Raw genomic sequence first — 26,837 nt, forward strand, 5'->3', positions numbered from 1 at the left:
CAAAAATGCATGTAGAACAATCTGTGACAGTTTCACACCTCAGTGCATATTAGGTACAGCATGATGTGCAGTAGACAAGACCTATGCTGTATGACTTATACCATGCACGTGTATCGGTACCTGGAAAGACACACAGCTCTTACCAGTACCTGATTATATGCTTCATCTTTTTAGTTCTAAACCAGGGATAGGCAACCTATGGCACAAGTGCCGAAGGCGGCACACGAGCTGATTTTCAGAGGCACTCACACTGCCTGGGTTCTGGCCACTGGTCTGGGGGGCTCTGCATAGATTCATAGACTCTAGGACTGGAAGGGACCTCGAGAGGTCATTGAGCCCAGTCCCCTGCCCTCATGGCAGGACCAAATACTGTCTAGACCATCCCCAATAGACATTTATCTAACCTACTCTTAAATATCTCCAGAGATGGAGATTCCACAACCTCCCTAGGCAATTTATTCCAGTGTTTAACCACCCTGACAGTTAGGAACTTTTTCCTAATGTCCAACCTAGATCTCCCTTGCTGCAGTTTAAGCCCATTGCTTCTTGTTCTATCATTAGAGGCTAAGGTGAACAAGTTTTCTCCCTCTTCTTGATGACACCCTTTTAGATACCTGAAAACTGCTATCATGTCCCCTCTCAGTCTTCTCTTTTCCAAACTAAATAAACCCAATTCTTTCAGCCTTCCTTCACAGGTCATGTTCAAGACCTTTAATCATTCTTGTTGCTCTTCTCTGGACCCTCTTCAGTTTCTCCTCATCTTTTTTGAAATGCCGTGCCCAGAACTGGACACAATACTCCAGCTGAGGCCTAACCAGTGCAGAGTAGAGCGGAAGAATGACTTCTCCTGTCTTGTTTACAACACATCTGTTAAATGCATCCCAGAATCACGTTTGCTTTTTTTGCAACAGTATCACACTGTTGAGTCATATTTAGCTTGTGGTCCACTATGACCCCTAGATCTCTTTCTGCCACACTCCTTCCTAGACAGTCTCTTCCCATTCTGTATGTGTGAAAACGATTGTTCCTTCCTAAGTGGAGCACTTTGCATTTATCTTTATTGAACTTCATCCGGTTTATCTCAGACCATTTCTCCAATTTGTCCAGATCATTTTGAATTTTGACCCTGTTCTCCAAAGCAGTTGCAATCCCTCCCAGTTTGGTATCGTCCGCAAAACTTAATAAGCGTACTTTCTATGCCAACATCTAAGTCGTTGATGAAGATATTGAACAGAGCCGGTCCCAAAACAGACCCCTGCGGAACCCCACTTGTTATACCTTTCCAGCAGGATTGGGAGCCATTAATAACTACTCTGAGTACGGTTATCCAGCCAGTTATGCACCCACCTTATAGTAGCCCCATCTAAATTGCATTTGCCTAGTTTATCGATAAGGATATCATGCGAGACCGTATCAAATGCCTTAGTAACTCTAGGTATACCACATCCACTGCTTCTCCTTTATCCACAAGGCTCGTTATCCTAGCAAAGAAAGCTATCAGATTGGTTTGACATGATTTGTTCTTTAGGGCTATTCCCTATCACCTTACCACTTTCCAAGTGTTTGCAGATGATTTCTTTCATTACTTGCTCCATTATCTTCCCTGGCACAGAAGTTAAACTAACTGGTCTGTAGTTTCCTGGGTTGTTTTTATTTCCCTTTTTATAGATGGGCACTATATTTGCCCTTTTCTAGTCTTCTGGAATCTCTCCCGTCTCCCATGACTTTCCAAAGATAACAGCTAGAAGCTGCTACCTTGTCTATTAACTCCTTGAGTATTCTAGGATGCATTTCATTGGGCCCTGGTGACTTGCAGGCATCTAACTTTTCTAAGTGATTTTTAACTTGCTCTTTTTTCATTTTAATTTAATTTTAAATGAAGCTTCTTAAACATTTTTTAAAACCTTTTTTACTTTACATACAATAGTTTAGTTATATACAGTATAGCCTTATAGAAAGACCTTCTAAAAACATTAAAATGTACTACTAACATGCAAAACCTTAAATTAGAATAAAGGAAGACTCCCACACCACTTCTGAAAGGTTGCCAACCCCTGTTCTAAACAAACCATACAAAACAAAATGAAACCCGGGCACAGACACCAGACTTACAACCTAATCCCTGTATAGCAAACCCACTTAGCTTCTCCTTGGGGTTAAGAGTCAAATGTATCCCAGCTGTGTAAAACCACTGGTATGCGCGACAGTAGCTCTTCAGCGTCTAATCACCCGCGGCCCTCTGCCCGGGGAGAACTGGGACGTGTAGTTGACGGTCCCTTTTACACCGCACTGTTCTCCCGCGATAAGGGACGCAGGTACTACAGTTCCCAGCAAGCATTGCGCCGCGACGGACTGATGAATGGTCAGGCTGTCAGGGAAACGAAACTACGAAGTGAAACTAAATCGGCATCGTCGCCGCGTTTCCAGGGCCAGGCTGCAAGCGGTACAACCATGGCAAGTGTCTCGCGCTGTGAGCGCGCGTGTTTATCGCGGGGAGCAGACGGGCTTGGCGCTTGCTGGCAGGACTTCGGGCTCTAATTGCGAGCATTGCTGGCGGGCTTCGGACGGGGAGCTGCGTGATGCGTTTGTACTGAGTGCAGCGCCGCGTTCGCAATGCGCCAACCTGGAGACTGGCCCGGCAGTTCGTGGGCTGGCTGCAAAAACGCTAGCATCACTGTTCTGTTAGAAGTTAATATCTGTAGCATCGAAAACGTCATTGGTCAAAACCAGCCCAGCCTGCCGTAAAATCAGCGTGAAGGTGTTGGGTGGGGGGAATTCTCAAAGGGATTCACTCCTGGAGATTCCCTCACGCCCTGCCGGAGCAGGAGCAGGAGCAGGTTTTGCCACTTATGGGCCTGCTCCACAATCTTGCTGTTTGGGGAGGAGCTGCTGGAGGTCAAGGCCATCCCTGCAGAAGCCTTGTGCCTAGTCCGCACTCTCTGGTCCCCCCCGGCCAGCTATTGGGCAGTGCAGTTGCAGTAGGGCCTTGGAAGGGAAGGGGCTATATTATCTTTTCTGGCTAATTCCCTCCCCCCCATCCCTACCCACCTCCCTAACCCAGTGCAGGAATAATATTCATTTGTTTATATGCTGAAACATTGTCTGAGGTTGAAGTGTTCTCCCACTGGTTTTTGAATGTTATGATTCGTGATGTCAGACTTGTGTCCATTTATTCTTTCGCATAGAGACTGTCCGGTTTGGCCAATGTACATGTCATTGGCCAAACCGGACAGTCTCTATGCAAAAGAATAAATGGACACAAGTCTGACATCACGAATCATAACATTCAAAAACCAGTGGGAGAACACTTCAACCTCTCTAACCACTCAGGCCATGGCTACACTGGCACTTTACAGCGCTGCAACTTTCGCGCTCAGGGGTGTGAAAAAACACCCCCCTGAGCGCTGCAAGATAGTGCTGTAAAGCCTCAGTGTAATCAGTGCCGCAGCGCTGGGAGCGCGACTCCCAGCACTGCAAGCCACACCCGTAAGGGATGTGGTTTACGTGCAGCGCTGAGAGAACTCTCTCCCAGCGCTGGCGCTCCGACCACACTCACACTTCAAAGTGCTGCCGCGGCAGCTCTCCCACAGCGCTGCCGCGGCAGCGCTTTGAAATGTCAAGTGTAGCCATACCCTCAGTGACAGACTTGAAGGTGGCAATTTTGCAACCAAAAAACAGACTCCAAAGAGAGACTGCTGAACTCGAATTAATATGCAAATTATGTACAATTAACTCAGGCCTAAACAGAGACTGGGAATGGTTGGGTCATTACACTAATTAAATCTATTTCCCTGTGTTAAGTTCTCCTCACACCTTCTATGGGTCATCTTAATTATCACTTCAAAAGTTTTCTCCTGCTGATGATAGCTCATTTCAATTGATTAGACTTCCTGTTGGTATGCATACTTCCATTCCACCTTTTCATGTTCTCTGTATGTATAAATATCTCCTGTCTGTGTGTTCGGATGCACAGAATGGAAGAAGTGAGCTGTAGCTCACAAAAGCTCATGCTGAAATAAATTTGTTAGTCTCTAAGGTGCCACAAGTACTCCTGTTCTTTTTGTGTATACAGACTAACACAGCAGCTACTCTGAAAATTAAACCAGTCAGACATTCCCATATGGAATTTGTACTAACCAAAGTGCTGGCTAGTTATTATTCCTCAGCCAAAGTAAATGGTCATCGTGGGTTGTAGTAAACCTTTTCGAAGTTAGTGGGTGTAAGAACCCTCTTTCATTCAGGCTAAATGTAAAGAAGCCATTAAGACTGTGACATTGATATAAACTGGGACCATATTCTATATGGTTTGCAGCCAAGGTCCTGTAGTGGCAGCAAATCTTATGTAAAGGGGGTCATATAAGGTGTCTAAGACCAGGTTATGGGTTGCTGGTTATGATTATGCTGTCTGTATGTCTGTATCATTTTGTAGTTGAAGTTATGAGTATTGGCTGTATATTGTCTGTATTTCAAATACAGACAATATACAGCCAATACTCATAACAGAAAAATCCCAGACAGGGGGTGTTAGCTCTGCCTAGCCCGCTTGATGGCCCATTAAGGACCATCAGCTACACAACTGACCCATTGAGAGGAGGCAGATATGCCTTGTAACTCAGCAGGGTGTGCAGGAACTTGCCCATGTGACTGCAGACTCCATTTTGCTGTAATTTTCCATAGTAAGAACAAAGAAGTGTTCTTACACCTGGAAGAGCCTATATAAGGCTGATGCCTCATCTCCATCTTGTCTTCAATCCTGCTTCTTACCTCTGGAGGGACTTTGCTACAGACTGAAACTCTGCACAAAGGACTGATGACCCATCTCAGGGGGGGATGTTCTAGAGACTTGAGTTAAATCTGCAGTTTACTCCATCACTGCTACAAGCCTGAACTAAGAACTTTGCCATTACTGTATGTAATTGATTCCATTTAACCAATTCTAGCTCTCATCTCTACCTTTTTCCCCCTTCATAAATAAACCTTTAGATTTTAGAGGATTGGCAACAGCGTGATTTGTGGGTAAGATCTGATGTGTATATTGACCTGGGTCTGGGGCTTGGTCCTTTGGGATCGAGAGAACTGTTTTCTTTTATTGGGGTGTTGGTTTTCATAACCATTCATCCCCAGGATGAGTGGCACTGGTGGTGATACTGAGAGACTGGAGTGTCTAAGGAAATTGCTTGTGTGACTTGTGGTTAGCCAGTGGGGTGTAATCCAAGTCCTCTTTGGCTGGTTTGGTTTGCCTTAGAGGTGGAGAAACCCCAGCCTAGGGCTATAACTGCCCTGTTTTAAGCAATTGGTCCTGAACTGGCACTCTCAGTTGGGTCCTGCCAGAATTGCATTGTCACAAAGGCCCTCTTTGTAATTAGGTGACTAGAATAACAGGAGTGCCACCCAACACACAAACACGACAAAGCTTGAGTTAAAGCTGAACTGTATAGCTCAATGGGTTTCCCTGGGGGCTACGGTTACCACCTGGCCGGTATTTGACCAGTCTAGTTAAAAAAAATTGCTAGAAAATTAATTAATTATGCAGGAGCTATTTTTAATATGGGTCTGAAGACTTGCATTAACATCACTGGGATAGCTAATGTTCAAAGTTTGTGTCCAGCTAAAGAAGCGGCAGTGTTCCCACTTCCACAGTTTAAACAACAGATGAAAACTGATGAAAACACAGCAGCTGTATGTCCACCAACATGGAAGTGCACCATGCATGTGTATGAGAGAGAGGGCTTGAGTCATTTGAGAATGAGGAGACATGTAATGTTATCAATCTTATCTAAATGTGTTCTCTTTAAATACTGTAAGTGGCTGTTGAGCCACAGGGGGAGGGCAGTGTTGTGGATGTGTCTTGTGTTTGGGGTTGCAGCGGGCTTGCCTTGGAGTGGAGGTGCCCTTTTTTTTGTGCATTTCAAAGGTGGTAACCCTACTAGGGACTGGTATAGCAAACACCTGTCACAGAGGCTAGGACATTGATTGGTGGAACTGTGTGTGTGTGTGGGGGGGGAGAATCTGTAATGAGAGAAACAGGAGAAACAGAGAAGGCAGCAAGGGATCAGCCACAGCAGAACTGTTAGGTTTTTTCCCTCAGGATGGTGCTAAGAAAGAGTGAGCTTTTGGGCCAAGTGCTGGCTGAAAGAGAATTGGGTCTGTGAGCAAAGAAATTGTCTCCCACTGCTTGATTCCTGCTCTATTCAGGGACACAGGATTTGTACATGTTTTTGTAAACAGGATTGCATTAGAGATACCTGAATCCATCATCAGTTTCTCCTTCTAGAAGAAACAAACTTCATGGCTTTGGCTAACCAGTCCGGTCAAAAACCAGGTAACCCTACATATACTTCAGCCAGCCAGAAAGCAGCTTGTTCATACAATCACTATCAGTTTAAAAAATGTATTTCTGTGCATAAGCTGCTCTCTGACAAGAACAGAAAATCTGTTCTCAAGATGATCAGAGTGCAATTTATTTATGTAGCATTCACATAGCAAAGCAATAGGGTTCTTAGTGGCCAAGCGGAGCTCTTGAAGCACCACCAGTCAATTTGGCTAACAGGCACTCTTCAACAACATGTACATTGTTTGATCTGCATCACAGCTTGGATTGTCTTGAAGACCCTAAACACTGCTGATTGGTTGCACAAAGGCCTTGCCAAATCTGGAAGGAGTTAAGAAGGACCCACTGACAACATGGGCAGGCAAGCAGTAAGGTGCAATGAGTAGAGTATAACAAGCTAATGCTTCAATAAATTGTCATTTTACTGTGCTAATATTCCATCAGCTAAATGACTAAGGACTAATAACTGCAATGGAATCCAGTTGGAGGAATCCGTGCATCTGTGCAACCCTGTTGACTTAAATGGGACATAAGGAGTCTGCACTGGCAGATCCAGTTGCAAGATCAAGGCTTAAATCTATGTAACAATGTAGAACCCACCTCTCACAAGTGCTCCTGCTGGTCAGGTGTGTCTGGTTTTTTAGATAGTCCCAACCCTGCTATCAGGCCATAGCCTCAGGGCTTCCTCTCTGGAGGCAATGGCTTTGCCCTCTTGGTCTGTTTTAGCCCCAGCTCTCCAGTTGGGCTTCTTAGTAGCTCAGATCCCCTTCAGGGGGAGTTTACCACTGCCCAATTGTAGGTCAGTTCCCCAGAGGCCACTGGTAGGGTGGAGAGGGACCTGCCCACTACTCTGGGTCCCAGCCCAGGGTCCCTAAGAATAGCAGTCATGCACAACCATGTCCCTTTAACTACCTACCTTCAATTCCCTGGACCACGGCCACAGCCATCACAAAAGCTTCACCCTTATCTCAGGGCTCATCTATGTCCAGGCCCCACAGCCAACTAGGAGCTCTCTCATTCCCCTGGCCCCTGCCAGAACTGGGCTGTCCATGGTGTTGCAGTTCTCTTTTTGTCAGCCAGGAACACCATCTATGCTCCTCTAGCTCCAGTAAGGAACTGACTGTGTCTGGTGCCACAACTCCTTTTTATACGGCCTTCCTGGGCCCGGAGTGACTGCTCCCTGCAGCCTCTCTGATTGGCTTTTTCTACTGCAGCCACTCTAGGCTGCTTGGAGGACACTTCTATTGCTCTTTTCCTGGGATAAGTACGGCAGGACCCTGAGGCCTCCAGCAGGGGTCCTCTAGGTCTAGTTTATCCCATCACACTGTATAATTCAAGTTGTTTGATGAGGCAATGCTATTGCCATAAACGAGTATCACAGGATTAACAGTTTCAGCCTTGCAAATTCAAGTCTCAGCTTTCTCTTGACACTCAGGGCCAAATTCTCTGCTAATATAAGTTGGCACAACTCCAGTGGAATTGCACTAATTTATATAAGCAGTGGACCTAGCCTTTATTTTCCATTGATTCTTCTTCTATAATTTGGCATTTATGTAAAAGCAAGAGATTAGAATTTTGTGACATTATTCCTTTCTTTTCTTTTCATGCAACCAGACAGCATTCTTTCTATGTACTGTTCCAACATGCATTACAAAAAACGAGAGCAGCTTGTCTTGGATACGTTGTCAAAAAACATAAATGCATTAAAAGATGCAGCATCTCTAGCTGAAATGGCTTCTTTCTTAAATACTGTCTTTTTGAAATGAATTCCTGTATTGGAAAAAATGTATGCTATCAAAGTATTAATATTCTCTATGGTATCTCATTATTATTCACTCATTTCACTTCTTCAACTTATGATACAATGGGGTCTACATTTTTTTTCCAGTGAAAGTAACATTTTAAAATTGTGTACAACAGAGATATAAACTAATGGGTTCTATGTTCATGCCCCAGTATCAAAATTAAATGTCTTCAACTCAGTATTCCACTTGGCAGCAGTACACCATGATGGAGGAACAAATTCAAAATCTATTGATGGTGTTGCTTTGTTGGAAGAAAAATAACACTATTATTTAACTCTTATATACCACTTCGAAAACATTATCGGATTAATTCATCCTCATATTTCCTGGTGAGGTAGATGATTCAGTATTGCTAGCTGCATGGTACAGAAGTGGAACCGGAGGCTTAGGTGTTAAGGACCCAAGGGCACAGAAGGGGCCAGTGTTAGACCTGGAACTTGGGAGTTATTTCCTCTAATTTTTATGGTCATACCACTAGACCACACATTTTTTTGTGTGTGAGACCACATATCTGTCGGGTAACCTGGAGTAGTCAGGTTATTTTACAGACTCTTTATAGGGAGAAGGAGCCAGTTATGGCTCCTTGACCCTTTTTTTGCCACAGTACTGGGCACAGGTTAGAGCAGCCTCAGGGCTGCTTCAGCATGCCAGCTGGCAAGGCCGCCTAAGGGACTGTCTGCCAGCTGAGTGTTCTAGCTGTGCTTCCTTCCCCACTTCCCATTCCCTGTGCCAGAGGCTGTGTAGAAGGTGCCAGTTCTGGTGACTGTTTGCTTTCTGGGAAGTCCCTCTAGCTGGGGAGTTGCTTGTCTCTATTCCCGTTGTGATGCCTGAAAGTGGCTTATACTGAAAAAAATCACCATTTCATAAGTAAAACGTGTAGCTCTTTAAATGTGAAGCCTGATCAAATAGGGCTCGTGTCTTCTCATATTAAAAGCTTTTAGAGTGCACTGCTATGCTGTGTCTTTCAATCTGTCTTCTGACTCCCTTTGGAAATAATAGACTGGTGATTCACATGGCTGTGAATCCATGTCAGTGAAAAATTATTATCCTGTGGCATGTTTTGCAGGCTTTATAACTGCTATTCGGGCCCTGACTCTACCTTCTGGAGTGTAGATCCAGAAGAGACCTTCTCAGAGTAGTGTAAACAATGTCATGGAAAAACTGACCTGGCTTACAGACACTTAGAAATTGTTGACACTTCATTCCTATAGGTGGCTCTATGATGAAACACTAAATTATTTACTTTCTTCTTCTTAAATCAGTGAATGGTTACAAAACTCACTCTATGTACTAACAGCTTACAGGAATTTTGTTATGGTATTCCCAGTGAAACACTACTGTTTATTTCTTTATAATAAGCATGGAAGGAGAATATGTTTTATAATGGGACACTGATGAAAGTCCTATTTGTGATGTGTTTCATGATCAAAGAAAAAGGGAGGCTGGGTTCTAATGAAAATCTTGTGTGCGTTGAGTTACTTTGCATGTTGCACATCTCAGATGACTGTAGTTGTGGTCTTCCACTATAATCCTGTATCCCAGCTCTCCTGAACTTTGGAGAAGTTTGAATCTGAGCCTTAAAATTGCGGTCAGACCTATCTCTAATGAACAATAAATAGTAGTTGTGACACTGTGCCAGAAAGGGTTAAGCAACTTGCAGGCTTGATGACGTAAATTCCACCTTTAGAGATATTAGTATATAATGATTGTATTTTTTGGTGTGTTTACATATATATTGTTAGAGTTTGACAGTGTAACCAAATGTATTCACTGTCACTGTATTCTGTTAATTCAGAGATTAAAAGGAGATGTTAACATTTAGATGAACCGTGAATATAGTAGTATCATTGTCTTCACTTCTCTTTTGAAGTTTGTAGTAAACTACCTGTAAATGGTGGGAGATGGGCTAATCCATGTAGCTAGTTATCAGTAGTGCTTAGGAAATAGAAGGTTTTACTTCAGAGCTACAGTGCTTCACCCAAGGAATGCCTGCTGTCAAGAGGCTGCCAGAGAACTATAAAAAGAACTCTAGGGCCCTGATCCTGTATCTCAGATCTGCTTAAACTTTGTCATGGGAAGTTTTGAGTCGCAAAGACTGAGGTTTCCAGCTCCAATCTGGATCACCCTGATATTCGAGTGTAACCTATGGAACTTACTCTGAAAGAACTATTTGCATCTCTAAAGCTCACATCTGTACTATGAAACTGACCTAAGAAATTTGTTCAAGTGTGTATGTATAATGATTTTAACCAATACTCTCTTTTCTTTTCTAATACATTTTTGTTTGGTTAATAAGAACTGGCTGTAAGCCTGTATTTGGGTAAGATCTGAAATATTCATTGACCTGGTGAGTAATGTATCTGATCCTCTGGGATTGGTAGAACTTTTTATATGATGAACAAGATTTTCAGTAATCATCATATTTGACTTGGCTGTTGGTAGATGCTCAAGGCTGGATTGTTTAAGAGAACTGTATTTCTGGCTTCTGGGTAACCATTAAAGTGTTGTAGAAGCAATTTTGTTAATGGTTTGGTAAATCTAAGTATTAGAAATATCCACTAGTTTTGGGGATCGTCTGCCCCATTCTTTGCACTTTGTCCTGATTGGGCAATCTCAGCGTGCACCGCCCCCGGGACTCTGGTCACAGTAGTGCTTTCCAACTTTATTCACACTGTGAATGGTAGAATCAGAAAATAGAACAAAAGTAGTCTTATTAATATCACACCAAATACTGCTCATTTTAGAAGCCATTTAAGTCTAAGTCTGCTTTTCTCTTGCTCTGCTTTGGCATTTGAAGTGGGATGTGAATGTAATTTACACCACTAGTGTAAAAAGGTCTTAGGCCTGGTCTACACTTAACTTAGATTGACCGTGCTATATTTCTTAGGGCTGTGAAAAATGTCATGCCCTGTGCAACATAGTTAGGTTGACCTAACCCTCCCTACTTGTAAATGCAGCTAGGCCAATGGAAGAATTCTTCTGAGAATAACGTAGCTGAAGTCGAATTTCTAAAATCGAGGTACTCACCAGTCTGGACGGCGCAGCATCGATGTCCGCGGCTCTCCGCGTCGATTCCGGAACTCCGTTCGGATTGATGGAGTTCCGGAATCGATGTAAGCGCGCTCGGGGATCGATACACCGCGTCCAGACTAGACGCGATATATCGATCCCCGAGCAATCGATTTTAACCCGCCGATGCCGCGGGTTAGTCTGGACGAGGGCTGAGAAGTGAATTACGTACACTGTCAGAAAATTGCCTTCCTTTGATGTAGGAAGCATCTACACTACAGTGCACACACAGCTGCAGCACTGTAGCTGTGCTTCTGTAATGTAGACAAACCATTATGTAAATTAAAATTAAGCCTGGGGTTCTTTGGTGAAATGTTCTGTGAGGTCTATGGAGAGAATCAAAAGTTAACTCAGCATTCTTCCCGCTGCAGAAGCGGAAAGAGGTATATTATGGATCTTAGCACAGGAGGGATAGTGTGACAGAGTGGATATCAGAGAGGTACTGGGAAATCTCTTATGCCACTAGCTGTTCCCTCCTCATAAGTCATTGCACATATAACTTGTATTTACAGTGTGTCATGTCTCTGTCCACAGGCCACAGGACGAGCTGCCAAGTCTGAGAAAACAATTGTGGTCTCTGGTATTCCAGATGGCATTGTGAAAGATGATGTCATGGCTGACATATTGATGATTCATTTCCAAAAGCCGAAGAATAGGGGTGGAGACGTGAAGGATGTAGTTTATCCAACAACAATAAAAGGAGTTGCATACATAATCTTTGAAGATCAAGAAGGTATTTATATTAACAAATAACATAATTGTACCCATGAAATAAGAGTATGTAATTTAGAACTTTAAACTTAAAACACTATACATGAATGCCCTCATATTAATCCCAAATTTTAAGATTTCCTCCTGTTTGTTAAAGACACAAATGTGAACAGGCTTAATGCAGAGTATGTTTGTCTTTTAAGACTAGTAAAAGAATAAATCTATAACCTGCATAGCAGATGAGATTTTTATAGTCAAGCCTTGGGGAATAAATCTCTGCCAATTAATGTTCTAAAGAGTCAGGCTGCTCTCTCTCTCTCTCTCTCTCTCTCTCTTCTGAACAATTGTGAGTAATACATAAAGTATCAGGCAAGAATATTGAGCAGTGGGGAAATCACTAGGGAAACCATCAAGAGAAAAACACCTATGAAGTATTCCAACCATCAGACAGGAAATAAAACATTATTGTCCTCTTGCAAACCAAAGTGAGTCTGAATTTTCTTCTCAGTTGCAGAGAATGTTTTCCAGAAAGATGAACACAGACTAGAGGACAAGAGGCTGGGCAGGTATTATCCTCTGAAAATATCTCTCTATAGTGAACATGTAAGTGCTTCCATCATAGCATCCTAATAGTGTGGTCACGGCTGTGGTGCACTTATTAACTGCTTTTATTTTACACATACAGGTTTTCACCTGTGTCTCGTCTGTTCTTGATTTGTCCATTTTTGGAGATAAATACATTTTGGAAGATCTGGTGCAGGAGCTTCAGAAGACTATCCCAGCCTTGAGCTTCAGTCCTTTGCAATCCAATGGGCAAATTTCTGTTCAAGGGTCATTCCCAGCAATCAAGTCACTAAAAGACAATTTGTTATTAAAAGCAAATTCCCTTTCCAGGAAGGGCAAGAGGGGAGAGAGAAAGCCGGATCAAAGACCTAACAGCAGGACCGAGAAGTGTGGACTATTTGTGGAGCCAAATAATACTTTTGTCCATAATGTAAACAGGGAAGAACAGGTGGTTGTCCTTGACACAGATATATACTGCTACATGAAACGTTTTTTATACAAGGAAAGTCTGGCAAAATACAATGTTGTAAGTCATGGAGTCACAGATGGTGAGATCACCACAATATATCTAGAAAATGCCAGCGCAAGTTCTGATTCTAGAGAATTAGAAAGAGCCAAAGAGGAAATTGAAGATTTGTCTGCAAAACTTCATTGTAGATTACGTAAAGAAAGATTATCTCTTGATGGCAACACCAGGTCTGAAAGGCTGAAATATAAACGAGCATTTGAGAGCATAAAATCTCGATTCCCCAAAGTTCTGGTTATTCATTATGATACTCACATTGATATGATAGGAAGTTCCTCTGAGACATATGAGTTTACCCAAGAAGTGGTTAGAACAGTAAAAAGCCACTTCCAAAAGAGATTCAGGAGGTAGGAGTTGTTTAGGTGCTGTAGGTGATGCCTGCGAGCTAGGACTTCCTGAGAGCGACATCTGGTCACCAAAGTATAGTCTCCCAAGGGAGTTGTTAGGAGCCCTATTGCTGGGGACTTTTTGTAAAGGAGGTTTTCCACTTCTATAACTTCCAGCGGAGGATTTCAAAGCACTTTGCAAACTTCAATTAATTAGGGCCCAATCCTGCTCCCATTAGAGTTTTGCCATTGACTTCACACAGCACCCTAATAGTATTAGGAGCATCATTTTACATGTTGTGGTTCCTCTATCATTAAAAGAAAATGCAGACCCTTCTACATCACTGCTGATACAGTTCTACAATATGTGCACAAGCACTTGTCACAGTACAGGAAGCATGGACACCAAGACAAAAGTCTCAAATACTGACTTAAATTTCAGACAAGTAGCAAATGATCTGTTCATGCATCTGGTGAAATTAAAGGGCGTAGAAGTTAGTTTTCATAGTGAATGGACCATCCCTGTTTTTTGGTCTCTACTCACAACAAACGAGTGCCTCTTGTGGCTATATTAACATACGCTCTTTTTATGCATGTTTTTGTTTAATAAGTCACTTAGTTTTACATGTAAAACATGTTTTGATAAACTTTTTTCGTTCTATATGCAGCAAATTTAAAGTAGTTTCATTTAACCAATAAAAAAAGTAAATGCTGTTTTTGTGCTATAATTGAATTCTAATTTCCATCCAAATACAGTTTGACAGGAATTATGAGTAAAAATTAATCATATTCTAGTAAATAAAAAATATGCATCAATCACTATTTTGTAACAAAAAAGTTGTGCCAATTAGGAATCTGAATAAATGTACGTTAAGCTACGTAGACTCATTGACTTGTAGACATTAAGGCCAGAAGGGACCATCGTGATCATCTAGTCTGACCTCTTGCACATTGCAGGCCACGGAACCTCACCCACCCACTCCTGTAATAGACCCATTACCTCTGGCTGAGTTACTGAAGTTCTCAAATTGTGATTTAAAGTCTTCAAGTTACAGAGAATCCACCATTTACACTAGTTTAAACCTGTAAGTGACCTGTGTCCCATTCTTCAGAGGAAGATGAAAAATCCACACAATTCCTTAAATAACAGTGTAAAGATATAATGTATTGTCCTACTTAGCAAAAGGAAGTAGAAAATGTAATGTAAAGGCTCTAATTAGCAGAAAGTAAACCTATTTTAATGGTTTCCAGCCAACAAGAATTAATCTTTCTTTAGGAAAATAACTAAGGTGCAAATGCATGAGCTCTGACCCCAGAAATGTAGTTTAGGGATTGGTAGCCATTTTGTAGAAACCTTTCCTATTTTTTCAGTCTGCTAACCCAGCCTTCCACATTCAAAATGCGTATTAGACACAAATAAGTGATCACTGGCCTTATTTGCACGGGACTGTTGAACTCTCACTGACAGGCAGCTGCAGCTGCTCAGCATCTCCTACAATCAGACCAGTTATTTGAATATCTCTTAATTTTTGGAGTGAAAGTGTTGATCACTGCATTAAGACTTCTGGCTTTGCTTCTATTTCTATATGTATTATTGACAATGCAGTGAAGTGGACACATTTCCACAGCAAGTCATCACATTCATCAGTGAATGCTGTGAGAAAGAGAGGAGTAATCATTTCCTGCACAAATATAAGCAACCTCGAAATTGTACTGAAAAGCAACCAATCACTCTAATAATTAATTACAGAAATTAGGGAAGGAAAAGACCTCTATGTCATATTGTCCATCATCCCCCTTGCCCAGTGCCTGATTGTTTCTGGCTGTGTTTTACAGTCCAGTTTTAAATGTTTAAAATAGTAGTGTTTCCACCACATTGCCAAGGAAATAACTCCACAATCTAATAGAAAATTAGTTAATGTTTTAACATTTAGTTAAATATTTTCTGGATCATAAGCTCCTAGGAGCAGTAACTGCCTCTCTCTGTGCATTTGTACATTCCTAGCAAATGGGGATCTTATTCTGATAGTTGTCAATGCATATAATTAACAATAATAATCATGTTTGTATAGTGCTTGGAATATAAAAAAAACTCTATAAATGCTTTTCATCTACATTGTTCCATGATTTCTGTCACCTTGGTATCTGAGGCTAAGTATGAGCCTGAGGTTAAAATTATGTCAGAGCCATTACTAAACCCATCTTTTAGTGCATCATAAAAATTAATGGACTTTGTCACTTAATGTGATTTAATGATCTTTTGCAAATTTGGCTCTCTCAATATCCACTGTAGTGGAGAAGCAGGGGAGAGTGAGTTACGTTTTTAAATGGTTGTATACTATGTAATATAGGAATGTACATAATGCTTTGTCAAAACAAGACAAAACTACCCTGTGTGTTATATTTTATATCTCTTTTATATTATTTTGGGGGTGTATCTATCAGTAGATACTCAAATTATTAAAGACAGTAATTGAACACTTTAAAATGGAGAATAAAATTATTTAAAATCCTGTGGGCATTTCCCTTTAAAAGAAACAAATAAACAAACAACCCCTCTACCCCAACGTTGTGCTTTTGGGATTTTCTTGCCATGACAAACTAACAGCTTTACTTATTATGAAAATGGAAGGTCCAGTTATTGTTTTTTATTAAACCAGTGCCATTGTGGTGCATGGAAATTGTCTTCTTCCTTGACTGTAAAAGTCAAGAATGAGCTTAAGTACTTCGCTATATCACAGTCTCAGCAGGGATGGAAATTTTAGAATGTTTTGCAAAGATAAAATGCGTTCATATTTGTGCTCATTTCCACTATTCAGACTGTAGTTTTTCTCTTTGTACATAATTTTTAATACATTCATTTTTTCTCTACCATAATTTATATAGAAAACCTATATTAAAATTTCAGGTTTTTATCATTATGACATTACTGTTTCTTATTTCAGTTCATTGTGTAGAGGTATTGTTCTGTTTTCATTGTATTTAACTTACCTTATAAAATAATTTAAATTCCTTGAAAATAATAAAGAGTTTAATAAAAATTGTTACTTCAAATAATTGTAGGTCAAATCTAAACAATATCAGTGATTCTGGCACACTTACAAATCAGATGTCATTTGAACTATGATTTATAAACATTTGCATAGCCCATCCTGCTGTGTTTATGGTCTCTGTTACATGGTTTATGTTTATTCCAATTACCTATAATAGGGTTTTCTTTTTCTCTCTGTACATTTGAAAATAGTAATTGAAACTTTTGAACAGATAGTAAAAGGGATGCAATCAGCTGAGACAAAGGAACTAGAATACTAGGAGTGAAATTCACCCAGGTAGCAAGGACCAGAGAGAGCCTCCCGTGAAGCTGAGATGAGTGTGTGTAGGGGTTGGGAGAGGGGAGTTCCATTGCACGGGTGAATGGCTGAGGAGTTGGTATAAGAATGGCCAGACTGTGTCAGACCAATGGTCCATCTAGCCCAATATCCTGTCTTCTGACTGGTCAATGCCAGATGCCTCAGAGAGAATGAACAGAACATGGCAATTTAATGAGTGATCTATCCCCTGTTGTCCGATCCCAGCTCATGCCACTCACAGGCTTGGGGACACTCAGATCACAGGCTTGCATCCCTGACTGTCTTGGGTAATAAGCAATGATGGACCTATCCTTCATGAACTTACCTTATTCTTTTCTGAACCTGGCTATAGTTTTGACCTCACAACATCAACGGGTTCCACAAGTTGACTGCTTGATCCGTAGATGGATTCTGCAAACCTTGTGTAATAGTAATAGCTACCTCATTATTAACCTTTAAATCTCTTCTTGAACCTCTCCTTTGCTCTGATTCCTAGAGAAAACTTGACAGTGGTTAAGCAGCTGCTGTGCTGTGAGCACTGCTTATTAAACTAACCAGTATTATCTCATTGTTTCCTTGTATTCCCCCATCAAACTGTATCAATCTGTTGTCTCATCTTATACTTAGATTGTAAGCTCTTTGAGGAAAGGACCATCTTTTAGTTCTGTGTTTGTACAAGTGCCTAGCACAATGAGGCCCTGGTCTCTGATTAATAACAATAAATATAAATTCTTATTGTATGTTACAGCTTTTTACACCATTTTTATAGCAGCTCTGTAAAAACAGCCATGAGGGAAGGGGACAGGGTGTTCATGAAGGGACAGGGCCTTGAGGTTAATGACTATACAGACCATATGACACTGACTGAGATGTAGGAGGTGTGTAGAGGGCAGTACATGCATCTCCTGTTTCAGCTCAGGAACTGGAATAGTGACAGTGGAAAGGCTATGGAGCCGGCTTATGGCTTAGAGAGTGACTGCCTTCCCACTCAAACCCCTTATAGGCCCTGATTCTGCAAACAGATGTACACAGACAGACCCTTATGCTTGCAGTAGAAAATGGAGAGCATTGTCTCTGTTGTGACTCAGTATATTACAGTATTGTTTGCTGTACGAGATTACAAAATAGCACCCCAGCAGGAGATAGCATTTTTAAGAGAGGCAACTGTGAAACCAAACAACAGTTCAGTCTGGTGTTATCCATATTCATCATCCAGGTCCCATTTCAATGCATGTGAAACAATAATGAATGTTTAGAAAAAAGGTTTCATAGATTCCAAGGCCAGAGGAGATCATTGTGATCATCTGCGTAACACAAGCCATAGAACTGCCCCAAAATAATTCCTAGAGCAAATCTTTTAGAAAAATTGTCAGTGATGGAGAATCCACTATGACCCTTGGTAAATTGTTCTGATGGTTAATTGCTCTCACCATTAAACATTTACATCTTATTTCCAGGCTAGATTTGTCTAGCTTCAATTTCCAACTGTTAGGTTGTGTTACCCCTCTCTGCAAGATTGAAGAGCCCATTATTAAATATTTGTTCCTCTTGTAGACACTTATAGACTAATCATTTCACTCCCTTAACCTTCTATTTGTTAAACTAAACAGACTGAGCTCCTTGGGCCTATCACTGGAAGGCCTGTTTTCTAATCCTTTAATCATTCTTGAGGCTCTTCTCTGAACCTTCTCCAATTTATCAACATCCGCTTGAATTGTGGGCACCAGAACGGGACACAGTTTCCATCTGTGGTCTCATGCGTGCCAAATATAGAAGTAAAATAACCTCTCTACTCCTATTTGAGATTCCCCTGTTTATACATCACAGGATCACACTGGGAGCTCATGTTCTGCTGGTTATCCACCACAACCCCCAAATCTTTTATCTTGATCCAGAATGTTTTAATAAATGCAACACAAAACAAATCAGTTCAGATCTGATGACTGTTGCCAGGTCTCATTTCCACAGTTATTTTTGATCAGCAAATGCTGATAATCAAAGTGCTGTTCAAACTATTAAACTCCACTTGACAAGAAGAATATATTTAATATTTTTAGATGTTGGAGAATGTCCAGTAAAGTGCTTTAGTTGTTATTCCTATACACTTCACTGCTGGTAATTACTCAGTTGATCTGAGCAACAGGTTTGGAATGTAATGAACTTTTTCATTAGGATAGAGGTTTGCTTCAATAATATATTTTCCCTCACCTTAATGTATATGCACTTGTCACCTGCTGCCCTCCATCCCAGCGGGGGACACATTACAGTTCATGCTGTATGTAGACAATGTCCAATTCTGACTTAAAGGTCCCATTGACCTCACTACCAGGATCACAGACTATGACCCAATATTTATAAAACCTTTTCCGATCCTGTTGAAAGAAAATTGCTACATAATTATACAATATCATTAATAGTAAGAGATCTGTGGAGTGAAGAAAGTCATGTTAAAAGGTTCTCTTAATGCAGGTTTAACTGTCTTTCAACCTCAGCAATGCTGGCCTAGGATGCTGGTGTTTTATTGCTACGTTCTCTGTTCTTGGTTAACACACGTACAATATTCAGAAACAAAACCTGCTGTCCTGTCCCCTGAAAACCTAGATGGGATTATGGTATTGCAGAATTAAACCCTCTCCCCACACACACACTTCGGCTAGTCCTTCAGACTTCTCTCCATCTGCGTGTTTTGCTTTTTAAAACTTGGTTCATATAGGCAAAAATATCGATAGCGTATCTGAAAGAAATCATTCTTTGGAAAGAAACAATAACAATTAGGTTTATATTCTCATCTGGACACATGAGAAATTTAGGAGAATAAAACCACCGAACAGCAGAATGAAAACACACCCAAAATATGCAACAGCTGACAGTCAGCTGTGCCCCTGATGACTGGTGATTCTACACCTGCAGCATCATCTGAATATTTACGGTGTGCACTTTGGAAAACATGAGAGAGGCAGCTGAAGTTAGCTGTTATTGTGTCTGGCTGAGTTTGTGTTCTCACTTGGCTTCAGTACAACTGTTAGTCAGCTTCCATAAATAAACGTACACATTTAGTCATTCTGTTGTACCACTCATGTAAGAGCAGGGTTGCCTTTGTCCTCCCCAGCTCTTCTTTTTAAGGTCTTGTCTACATGAGAATTTTTTCAGCATAACCAAAAGTGTGAAATTAATTTGCTATAGTTATATCAATAAATGCCCCTATGAGACCGATTTTGGTTTAGCTCATGTTGCTTGGGAAGGGGGGGATTAAGCCAAATGAGAGAAAAGCCACCCATAAGAGTATCCATACATCAGTTTGTGGTGTGTGGGGTTATAATAGTATACCTGAGTCTACACAGCAGCTGGGAGGTTAAATTCCCAATGGGTAGACATACATGGGCTAGTTCTGTGCAAGCTAATGCACTTAAAAATAGCAGTGGCAGCACAGGTGGTGTCTTGGGCTAGCCTCCCAATCCTGCCCAACCCCCTGCTTAAATACCTGGGTGGCTAGCCCAAGCCACCACACATGCTGATGGCTTGCACAGTGCAGTATGCCTACACAGCTGCTGGGAGGTATAATCGGGTAGATATACACTATAGCAGTACATTTCCCTTTGTAGCCAAGGCCTTACTTAGTCCTTCGAGCTAAGCTCACAGGGACTGGAGGTCATTATCGGCTCAGTGAGTTTCCCCAAATATGTTTTTGCAAAGAACAATGCACACAATAAGGATAGGTAGCTGTTTGCATCCCCGCACTCTCCTGGTGATTGTCTAGTGTTGGGAAGAAGGTGGTAGATATTAAATATCCATCTTTCAAATGATTAACTTCCTGGCTCAAGTATAGCATTTCACAGATCATTTTGCCTGGCTTTATATAGACAGATTGGATTTTCCTCTGAATACATTCCTCTTAACTATCTTCCCTTGTTATAAAATATAATTTACTGTTAAATTCCAGACCATCTGTCATCTATTAGCCTAGATGTCCTATCTATCTTTGATTATTACATATTTTCCTTTTCCTTGCTGTTTGCTGTGACAGCAAAAACCCAGGGATAATAGTATAGAATGGGCCTAATTGGGAAACCTCAGTTGATAGCCTTCCATGTGCTCACGTTGTCCTGTAGTGGCTGATCCCAATAACTATAACAGCCAGCTATTTAACAAAGTTACTCCCTTAGCTGAAGTGGTAAAGGGCTGTGCTTTGATGTTGAAGGTCTGAGGGTTGATTCCCCCCTGGTTACTTTGTTATTTGTACATGCATGGCCATGGGTTGGTTGCTATTCTATTATTATCATCCACACTTATTTGAAAGCACCTAACGGTCACAACCAGATTGGGCCCATTGTGCTGGGCATTATACAAATATAGAATAAAAGACAATCCCTGACCCCAAAGAGCTTACAGTCTAAAAGACTCGGTATAACGGGTGGATGAGACAAACAAGCAGACTGGGGTGGGAGGCAGGAGAGACAGGGTACCACAGCTAAAGAGGCAGCAGGAAATCTCCTGAAAGTGTCCTAGTTAGGCAGAAATACCAGCCCTAAAAGGCAGCAGCCATTGCTGTTGGACCCCTGGGAGAAGCTCCAGATAAGCTATTTTTTCTTATTTTGTAGATTTCCTGATTGATGACTTTTGCTACTATTATCTGCATTACATTAGCACCTGGAGGTCCCAATAGTGCTAGGGGATGTATAAAAACACAGGAAGGCCTGGTCTTTGCCCCATATATCTTATAATCCAAAAAGCCAAGAAATGCCAGAGATCCATATAGAAGCCTAGTCATTGGGATGAGGACAGGCACATGCATTGTTAGTTCCAATTCTCCCTCCCAAACCAAAAGCAATATATGAAGGATGGGGAAAAGTAGATCAATATGTACAATTTTTAGATATAATTGTTTAAATATAAATACACATCAAGTAGGCACAACGGCCTCTCAACTATTATTAATTAGGCAATGTATTGTAGGTTCTATGGCAGAGGTGGGTCTTGAGGAACGATTTGAAGGAAGAGAGGACAGTGGTTCTATGGAACAGTTCATCGAAGGAGAGTAACAGCATCCTGATTAAATATGGATTGGGACTGTAAAAATATCTCTGAACTGAAGTTTGGGATGAACTGCAAAAATGCCAGTGTGGTCAACCTTCTCTTCATATGACTTTGGAAAGTTACGTAGGCAAATGTACTCCCCGCAATGAAGAGTACCACAGAAATGGGAAGGTTCCACGTAGAGTTTCTGGGAGGCAAAGGTCAAAAATCCCCACTCACTTTTTCTTTTTTCTTTTTTTTTTTTTTGTGTGGTAGAGCTTTCGGTTGTCCCCAGTCATCTGGATCCAGCCACCAGCATGATACTGACTCATTTACACTGGAAAAGAAACACACACACCCCTCAGATGTTTTTGGAAACCAGCATGCAGAACTGTTAAAATTATTGTATAGTATAAATTCATATATTGATGGAGGTGGATAGGGCATCTTTGGTAAGGTTCAATCTCTTGGGCATACATTGAAGTTGCTCTGGTGCTTCAAGGTCACAGTCTCTCTGACATGGCCACAGATATAGGACTATATCAGTACAGGCATATATGCATCATGGTAGTTCATGTCTTTTGTTTTGTTTTTAAACAGAGTGTAAACATACTCTTTTTGCCAGTGATGAGGAGTGAGATTTGGGGATGGTTTTGAGGGAGGAAACATGAGAACCTGATTTAAGAAGGCCATGGATTGAGAGAAACCATCTTGGCAGGCTCACCATGAAAGCTTTGAATGTTATTTCTGCCCCTTTGGTTCCTTACAGCAGAGTACATGCACATTTGGAGTGAAGAGCACAGACTGATGGAAGTGATCACTAGATATGTTATAATCCTGAATTTAGAGAGGGAAGATGGGTGATGTAATATCTCTTATTGGGCTAACTTTTGTTGGTCTCTAATATCTCTGGTTCTCTAATATCCTGGGGCTGACATGGCTAAAACTACACTGCATAATCCTGAACTGACATTTAGAGCAATAACAAAATGTATTGTATAAATTTTAGTTTTTCCAAAGTGTAAGCCCGTTGCTTATAATAATTACCGGTACTCATCTTTGACTAAGCCAGAGGTAACGTATGGATGCTGGAAGATGTAGGTAACTGTGACAGGGTGCTGTTAACAGCTTCAGATTGGGCTCTGTGGTTAAGGTAGATGGGAGCACTTACACCTAGTGGTAGCCTGATGAATTAATGAGATAATTAGCTCACCACCTGGAGAACCCAAGAAGCAAGGCAGGCAGTTTAAAAGGCTAACCCAAGGAGCAGCAAAGGGGCTCTTCATAATTGCTGCTATATGGTTGGATTGTGCCTGGAGTTTAAGAAAGTGGTAAACAATAAACACGTGTTAAAGGTACCTTGCCGGACCAATGTGCTGCTCAATTCATCAAGAGGGCTTACCAGCCAGAGTTTTCCTGGAGAGGACGAGGGAGCCCATTTGCAATGGTGCGTAGCCTTTTCCCTAGTTATGTTCCAGGAGCAGCTGCATTTCACAATTTCAGTTTGCAAGGGTGTTAAATGTTCCAGTCTGGAGGTGCTCTATGCTTTCTGTTCTAGCTAATAGCTAGCAATATGATTAACTATGTCACAGTAATTTGATGATGATAGGACTAATCCTTTTTCATGTGCAGCCCCCATTGCTGGTTACCACTGGGCTGACTTTGTCCTGTTTTGTTTTCAGTGTTTCTGATTATGAAGGAATATGACCATGTGGGGAGGCAAAGTGAGAGGAAGACTGGAAAGCTCTGGCAACACTGAGCATGAGTGTCATAAAAGTAGGAAGCACCAGAGGGAGCCAGATACCAGACAGCTGAATTTCTAGCTTCTGGCTTAATATAAATATTACACATAAGCCGCCTTACACATCTCTTATCTGGATCCCCCATATACTTGGAAAATCATCCCTGTGTCAGCAATGACAAACTGAATTCTGCATGCTGGGGAAGAAGAGATAAATATGTGTAAGCAATGAAGACATGCCTTGCTACATAGCTAGTATAAAGAGGCTTGGATACGTTTTTGATTCAGATTACACTTGTTTTGAACAAAAGTCCAACGTAGATTTCCTCTAAAATCTTATTCAGTTCTCCTTAAATTGGGAATTAGTCCAGTGAATGTTTATTCTGCTGTGATGTTCTCATTCAGTGACTTACACCACAAGAAAAACCTTTCACAGTCTTCATCTAAGCTGTGTGAGCTGCCCATCTGAAAACAGAACAAATCCAGAGGCTTTCACATCTAGCACTGAGCACCAAGGAAAGCTCTTTAGGAATTTCTGTCAGGCCATAGACTCGGCATATCCTGCCCTGTCCACTCCAAGCCAATGTGCCAAAAAATAAACGCTTCACAACTAGATGCCTGTAAATCACTGGTAAAAAAAAGAGGAATAAACACACTTACTGGTATAACTCTTAAAATATGGATTGTAAAGAGGGTAGCTGGAACTTCTGGGTGACATTCCACAGCTTATTGTTATTAATCCAGTGTTATGCAGTGCTCAATGCAGGTACAGAGCATTGCACATGTAAGCACAAGGCAAAAAGTGATGGGCGAGGCAGGGGGGTGCAAGAGAACCCAATCCTGCGCGAAGGTGAGTGCTGCTGCATGATCACCAGCTGTCTTCTGCTTAGGAGTAAGGCCTAAGAAGGAAATGCATAGCTAAGCATTATGAGGCTTACGCTCAGCCCATATCCTCAGACATGGCCATCTCGGCCCGTTTTTGACCTCCACACCTGTTAGTCAGGGAGCGAGCAGTAGATTTCCTGCTGCTCCAGTGCTCAGGATCATGCTGAGCATTAAACCTATCTGTGCTAATTCACACCCTGGTCTTCTTTTAACTATCCTCCACTCAAACTTACTCTGGAGCACAACAGCCTTGTTCACTATGCTGATCACTTCACAGGGACTTTCAGAATCAAGATCCCAGGCAACATGTCTAGGAACTTAACTATTCTTCGTTTCTACTGGCAGTATAACATGCCAGAGCCACATCCACAGCTGGTGTAAGTTGGTATAGTTCTGGTGAAGTAAACTGGCATGATTCCACTGACATCAGCTGCAATTCTGCCTTTAGTCCAAAACACAGTTTAAAAGAAAAAAAAGATGAGATGCATTTGGATAAAAAATATGGAGCTGTCTGAAAGAATGCCAAACCGCCATTCCACCTAACCCCGCTTTTCCCCACACCCTCCTGGTCCCCTCCTCTCCCTAATCATATATGTACAACTTCTATTTTACTACTTTAACCCCCATCCTAATGTGTTCTGTTTTTGTAACATTGTCTGGTTTTGTATTGTCTGGTCTTGCAGCTTTGACAAGTTGTAAAACTGCATCATTCTATTTGAGACCCCGTAAAGCATGCAGTATTTGGAAACACATGCAAGCTATGAGTCATTTACCTTTTTGTGCTTTTCATTATTGGTTTCTTTATTAAAGAAAAAAATAAATGCTTGTCTTCCAGCACTTCTACTGAAGCATGGATTTTGATGTCCCCTGTATACTTCAGCCTTCCTGATACTATTGTGACGGCAACAACAGTCTGTGGTGTTGTGACTAGAAATGCATGACTACTGAAAATCATATGAGGTGTCACTAGATTAAATACTACACAGTCCAGACATATTTTTGCAGCTATGGTTTGGCATAGATCCTCCTCTTTGATAGAGCGGAGATAATTGTGTGAATACATCCAATGTTTCAATTTCTGAACCTTACATATAACACTTTTCCAAAGTAGCTGAGCAGTCCCTTTCCCTCGCCCAGCAATTAATGGAACTTACATTTCTGTCAGTCCCAGACTCCCTGTTTCCAAGAACTTTCTGAATAATGTACACTTGAGAGATTTAAGCACCTACACTGCCAAAGCAAATGAGAGCAGTAACAATTTTATGGCATCATTTATGTATAGTGTTGACAGGCCTGTAGAGTTGTGGTGTTATTTACATACAGAATAGACAGGCCTTAAGGAGAGTGGTATTATTTACATACAGAGGAGACATCCCTTTAGAGGCGTGGTCTCACTTGTATGCAAAAACTACAGGGCTTCTGGGTGTGGCCTTATGTACGTACAATTCCTTCTATATTCTCAAGAGCATTTCCTTTTTTGATGCTCCTCCTCCTCCCAACAGTAAATTCTATTGCTGCTAACAGCAGGTGTAATTTCTTCACTCAGAATAACTGTTTAAGACATTGAGCTATATCTTCTTTCCCATATCTGCAATATATGTTTTCCTTCAGATCTACTTTTGGTATATTGTAGGTCAGGGGTAGGCAACCTATGGCACACACGCCAAAGGCGGCACGCAAGCTGATTTTCAGTGGCACTCACGCTGCCTGGGTCCTGGCCACCGGTCTGGGGGGCTCTGCATTTTAATTTAATTTTAAATGAACTTTCTTAAACATTTTAAAAACCTTATTTACTTTACATACAAGAATAGTTTAGTTATATATTATAGCTGTAGAAACGTTCTAAAAACATTAAAATGTATTACTGGCATGCAAAACTTTAAATTAGAGTGAATAAATGAAGACTCAGCACACCACTTCTGAAAGGTTGCCGACCCCTGTTCTAGGTGTTTGGCACCTACAATGATACTGCACAACCACTCAGTAATGATGGATCTTACACCATGAAATGAACCTTGTTTCCAGATTAAAATATGCATCTAGTACCCGAACAGCTATAAAGACAGTTCATTGTCTGCTACCCTGTCATATTTTATATGGGGAACCATGTGAGAAAAAATGTGGAGAGCCCCAAAACCTCTTTATAAATGTACTGTATATCCAGTGAAATTTGCCCAGATCTTAAGACTTGTGAACATGGATAATAGATCCACTCATCTGGTATAGCATATACATGTTAATAGGAGTTACATGGTATTGGCTAAGACTTTTTGCATGTGGGCCTAGAAGATTCTGAAAATCTACTTAATTTCACTTTATTTGTTGCTTCCTTTTTCTGTTACAGTCCCTGTTTTATTTATTTATTTATTTATTCTTGTAAAATGATCCTCCACTTTTGCTGCATTCCAATAATAGCCCCTGGTCCTTATGCACAGACATCACCACAAAAATATGGAAGTTATAAATGGGAAAGATCTGTTAGGTCATTAGTCAATCTCATTGTCATTGCAGGATTG

At 41.2% G+C, this 26,837-nt stretch overlaps 1 protein-coding gene across 2 annotated transcripts; it reads left to right on the forward strand.

Annotated features, from left to right (window-relative positions):
- Positions 1-2,355: 2,355 nt before the first annotated feature.
- On the forward strand, positions 2,356-16,482 carry RBM43 (RNA binding motif protein 43). Of its 2 annotated transcripts, none has more exons than XM_050969324.1 (4): positions 2,356-2,470; positions 11,740-11,938; positions 12,425-12,519; positions 12,602-16,482. In XM_050969324.1, the coding sequence occupies exons 1-4, from the start codon at positions 2,360-2,362 to the stop codon at positions 13,355-13,357; spliced, it is 1,161 nt and encodes a 386-aa protein (XP_050825281.1). In that variant the 5' UTR covers positions 2,356-2,359; the 3' UTR covers positions 13,358-16,482. The 2 variants fall into 2 exon arrangements, with proteins under 2 accessions (XP_050825281.1, XP_050825282.1); XM_050969325.1 differs by having other exon boundaries at positions 2,356-2,454.
- Positions 16,483-26,837: the final 10,355 nt, after the last annotated feature.

The sequence above is a fragment of the Gopherus flavomarginatus genome, chromosome 10 (genome assembly GCF_025201925.1).
Source record: "Gopherus flavomarginatus isolate rGopFla2 chromosome 10, rGopFla2.mat.asm, whole genome shotgun sequence".
NCBI lineage: Eukaryota > Metazoa > Chordata > Testudines > Testudinidae > Gopherus > Gopherus flavomarginatus.